The following is a 5,605-nucleotide window of genomic DNA, read 5'->3' on the forward strand; positions in this document are numbered from 1 at the left end:
CAAGTAAGTAACCCATTTTTTTGAGAGATAACAATAACTAAATAATTTATACATATATATGTAGAGGTTACTTAAATATATTACCTATTAGCTACTATATAAAGACCCAAAGCTAGCCCACACCCAGCCCGTCAGCGGCCCGCTAATGACAAGGGGGTAGGGAAAATGCCCCCCTCCCACCCTCAAATGACGCCACTGATGCCGATGCCATATGCTAATATTATAATGTAACATATTTAAACTACTACGAGCGCTATAGTGATTCTCGGCTCTCAGCTGTTTCAATTAAAATACCGACAACCACTGACGAAACGAGCAGCTATCAGCATTCAGAGGCCACAAATGTATCTGCTCAAGAGTCATGTGCGGGGGTGATCGCAATGGGGACCAAGGTTCGAAAGTTTACTACGTCATCTGTATAAAACACCGACTAAAAGCCGTTGCTGTCCGTCGGAGTCGGATACGTACAAGGGCCTGTTTTACAATCATAGTTTAAACCTCGGTTACGCTCGAACCACTGATTTTACCGGCCGAATTCGGTGGTTTAACGGGAGTTCAACTATTGTAATACGGGCCCTAAACAGCATCCCTGTGCGTCAGCCCACCGCCTGCGCTCCAAGTAGCAAGAGACATGCGCGGATATGAACGCGTTTTGAACTTGCGACCCGGCAATCTTTAAGCTGGACAGAGTATCCCTCCTTCCTATTTAATTTAAAGTTGCACATTTTTATGTTGGCTGTTTAATATGATGGATTCATAGATAGATAAAAGATAAATGATACATTTAAGGGTTTTATTTTTTTTATCATGTTACTAATAAAAAATTAATTCTAAACTTGCATAAAAAATATTCATAATGTTTGTATAATATAATATTTTATACATATTTTTCATTATCCATGTTGTTTACTAACTTTTTTTTAACTCTGCCCTTTGTTACTTATCCTTTTTTGATGAAGTTGGATTTTGTTTGAGTATAATAGTTGGTATGCTGTTCCTAATTTTAAAAGAAAACATAAAAGTGAAATATATTATTTACTTATTCGTCTTAACCCATTATCATAAGCATATTATCCTTAATAATCAAAGTTATATAACTCAAAAATAATTTTGATTTAGATATTTAGATACGTACATCAAAATTCTAAAAAAACACTGGTAAGTAATTAAAAGTGAAAAAAAGGGTGTTCCTATTTGAAAAACAGGAGTTTGTATTGACGTCATAGGGTCATCCTTAAGTGGTACAAAAATTCTCAAGTAGTCAAAAATATAGTCTCTGTGTATTTAAAAGTTCCAAAAATAAGAATTTGAATATTTGTTAAAAAAAATCACCCTGTATAGTGTATATAGGGGTTGATTAAATATATTATAAATACCCTCTGTGACTCAAGGTATATATTGGTATAACTTTTATTTATAACGGTCAAATAATTGTTGAGTCCTTAGCTAACAAACAGATAAAAATCCATTTCAATATGACAATATACATAGATATAAGATAGTTTATATTTTAAAAAAAAAATAAACAACTACATATGTATAACATAAAATTATGTTTCTATGTATTTACTACAATTAATATTGTTATTATTTTTTAAATATATAATAATATTCTATTATATTTTATTATAATATAATATTATTAAACAATAACATAACATAATTGTTTTTCTTGTTATATCAATGTTATGAATGGGTCTAAAACTTAAATGTAAATTATACAATTTAAATATTTCTAAATACAATCTAGCACTATAAAATTCATAAACAACAATTTGGCAATTTTGTTGGACTAGAGCTCAAATTTGATAACCATTTATACAAAAGATAACCAAAATGTTAAATAAAAATAAAATGTACATATTTAATACAATAATAACATAACACACCAGATAAAAAAAATAATAATATTAATTATTTCTACTAAATAAATTATATTTTATAACTATCAAAATATTAACATTGGTATGTTAATATTATATATAAATAAAAACATGTATACTGAAAAATAATGAAAAAAAATGTTTCAACATGGTATGTCAATCTGACATAAATGCAAGATTTAACAAGTTCATCACAATTTTTTTTATAAACTATCATATTAAATATTTATATAATATAATTCTTCATTAATTTTTTGTAAGCCGCATTCAGACCTAGGATACATTTGTCAGAAATTTGTGTTTTCGATGTTTCTGATGCGTTAAGAGGACATTACACGGAAATTTATTGTTTCCGTCTTACAAGTGCGTAACATTGAAAATTTTAAAGAGTATTTTAGGATGTTTAAACAATTTACAATTTAAAAATACTCATGTAATGTCATTTTAACATACATATTTGTTTCCGACAAAGACAATTATATCCTAGATCAGGACACGGCTTAATAATACAAAACGTGATACAAAACTCCAAACCCCTTAATTTACCAGGTTTAATGTGAAAAATTAAAATTAACAAATACACACACAGTAAGTTACCAATATAAAATTAGATAAAGTATTATGTTATTTGTACTGTCTTTAGCATATTTAATAGAGCTGGCTGTATTTTTGGTAAAATTATGGTTAACTGTTATTATTTTCACATGCTGATATACTGTGATAACTGATAATATTATATCAATGTTCTTAACTATAATTATTTATATACAAGTTGGTCATTTTAACTTAATTATGATTAGTTGATGGATAAAAAATAGATGTGGTTTAATATCATATTTAGATTTTTGTGAATAGTTCTACATATTTAAGTATAGATAATTTAATAGATATTTTAAGCATTATACTGTCCGCTATATATTTAGAAGTGTTTAAAATATTGAATCTTAAGTTTCTACACCACTTTTCTAGTTGTAAGCAATATTTTTTGTCTCTAATAATTAATAATGCTATATGTTATTTCACTGATAATTTTGTGGGAAGCATAATTTTACCAATTATTGCCTTTGAAACAAAATGACAATAATATTTAAAAGAGAGTTAAAACTTTGCATTGGAAATACAAAAGTATTTTTAAATCAAATATATTATTATACCTTATTTAGGTTTGAGATATCATAAATAAATTACATAAGTATTAAAATTTGTTTTTATTTGTACAGAATACTTTTGTAAGCATGTCAAACTATTGAGTTTTAACATGATGTGCAATTACTGTATCTTATATTGTTACCTAGAAAAAAACCTGAATATAGTAGACTAAATTATAAAAAATACTGGAGAGTGAATTGCTTATACTGTCAGCCAGCTCCATATTTAAGTATTTAACAATCAATAAGTTACTTAAAGTAATGAACTATGACGCAAAGTTTATTCACTTTAAGCTGCTTAGTCAAATACAAAACAATTCATGATCACTATGATGACGGTTCATTTTCATTTGAATGGTTACTTTTTTTTACATGTATCATTTCTAGTTGTTTTTTGAGATTCTGACTTAATTGTGTTAAATTTTCCTGAATAAAAAAATTAATCAAACATTATTCAACATTATCTATGATCATACTATGGTCATCCATAGCAGGTGTGTCCAGGAAAAAATTCAGGAATGGACCAGTTATAAGAAAAATTTGTTCAATTTAGGCTACATATCTTTTTAGTGAATTTATAATATATTTTTTAAAATGTATAGTCAATCAATATATTATTTATTTTTAATTTTTATCATATAATATGGTAGTTGAAGGTTCGCAATTGAAGGTTTTTCCTTGAGTCACTGATTAATTTTACCTTTATTAATTTTATTTACAGCTAGATTATTGTGCACGGCATACAATTTGATTGTACGGGTACCTACACAGTACTCAGATGTAGTCACATTCAGATTTCAATTTCAATGTGTTTATACAAAAAATGAATATACAATTTCTTGTTTTTAATTTAAAATGCATATTTTTGGTATATTATAAGGATTCAAAATCAGGATAAGTCCGGGTCTACAAGGGCACAAGGCTCTAACCTGCTGGACATGCTTCTGAATTTATTTCTATAATATTTCTAATAAATTTCTAAGGCTATTCGGTATAATATTGATTTAAAATTACAGAAAAAAACTCACAGAAAAAAATACACAAATTATAATATAACTGAGAAATTATATAATTAAGATTCTGAGTGAAGCAATGAATGTATTGATTTTGCAATGTGTTTTTTTTAAAACAATTTTTGTGACTGTCATCACAGTTTGGGGCTTTACAACTTCTTTGATTTTCTACTACAGAATATTGTTTGGTGAGAAAGTGAATCTAATTGGTGCATTCAGGAGGTCAACATTTGAAATTCCCAGTAGTTTTCATAAGTGCCAGGAAAAATAAAAATAAAATTAAGGAAAAACGAGAATTTTTACGCAAAATTGGTTTTTAACAAAATCGAATTTGGTTTTTGTAGTAACTCTGAAACAAATGACCATAGATACATGACATTTTCACTGGTTGTTTTATTATCATTTTCTATACACGGTAAATTTTCAAAATATTTTAATTTGTTTTGAATTGTTTACAGACAAATTCAGTATCCAATTTTTTTGTTTTTTTCTTCTATAATTATCAATCAAATTTTATTCGCTGGGTCTAAAAGCTTTAAAAAAAATTTATCACAAGACTGCTAATACATTGTTACCATGGTAGTTGAAAAATATTAAAAATACATAAATACAATAATTTTTATAAGTACATATTTAAAGTTAAAATTTTGACAAAATGCGTAAAAATCACAAACATGTGCAAATTGTTTGAGTTAGAAATTCATAAAAATGTTTCTTTTTAAATCTAAGATTTGAAAATTTAATTCAAGATTCCTCATAAATTTGTTTACCTTTGGAAAATAAAATGTCTTCCTGAATGTCAAAATAATTTTTTTGAGCGTTTTAAGTTATCATCTATCATTCAATTCAAATTTTACATCATCCAAGAGTAGATACACTTAATGAACAAAAGGGACATAATAAGATATTCTAGCATTCCAAAAACTAGAAAATAATATAAAGTGCCTCTCTCCATATTTACAGGCTACAGCACTGATGTCTAATGTGTAAAAAATGCCTGTTGGCCTGTAACCCAATTAGTCTGCCCCTATATCGTACAGGTGTCCACTCAAATGAGTATTTCAGTATTAAAACATTTTAAATATGTGCTGCCACATTACACTTAATAGTTGGGGTAATACAGTATTTTTAGACTTCAAATTGTTCAAAATGTTTGTATGTTATAGTATAAACAACAAATTATTTAATTGTAAAATATTATATTATCATAGTAATATGGCAAGTACATTCTCTGGCACTCATATAGACTTTTATTTCTGTGGGTATTTTACTGGGGAGTGTTTATTTTTTGTTTTTTCAATTAGATTTTTTTCCTAGCTATCCTTGATTTGACAGAGTTTTTTTTGCATTACAGTTTCACCACTATTAAATATTAATAATTAATAAGCACTACATTTATATAATATAAAATAGCATTGCCAGTTTTTAGTTTTAAGCGGACGTTATACCCACATGTGTAACTGCCATAAATTCCCCCAGTGACACAGTCGGGTCACCTTTCTGGAGTATTTCCCATGCTCGAGAAAGAAAAACTTATCGCTCGACTGAATGATCTTGGCAC

The 5,605-nt window shown here is 27.5% G+C and overlaps 1 protein-coding gene across 2 annotated transcripts in view; it reads right to left on the minus strand.

Moving 5' to 3' along the window:
• Positions 1 to 889: 889 nt before the first annotated feature.
• Positions 890 to 5,605, minus strand: part of LOC100159713 (mitogen-activated protein kinase kinase kinase 7) — a 177,413-nt gene continuing 172,697 nt past the window's right edge. The window contains exon 12 of one of the 2 annotated variants that reach the window (XM_029491566.1): positions 890 to 997. In XM_029491566.1, the coding sequence (XP_029347426.1) occupies positions 941 to 997 (57 nt within the window). In that variant the 3' untranslated portion in view covers positions 890 to 940. Of the gene's footprint in view, positions 998 to 1,261; positions 3,458 to 5,605 lie in introns of those variants that run through there. The other variant, XM_029491565.1, reaches the window with a different exon arrangement.

The sequence above is a fragment of the Acyrthosiphon pisum genome, chromosome A3 (genome assembly GCF_005508785.2).
Source record: "Acyrthosiphon pisum isolate AL4f chromosome A3, pea_aphid_22Mar2018_4r6ur, whole genome shotgun sequence".
In the NCBI taxonomy this organism is placed as follows: domain Eukaryota; kingdom Metazoa; phylum Arthropoda; class Insecta; order Hemiptera; family Aphididae; genus Acyrthosiphon; species Acyrthosiphon pisum.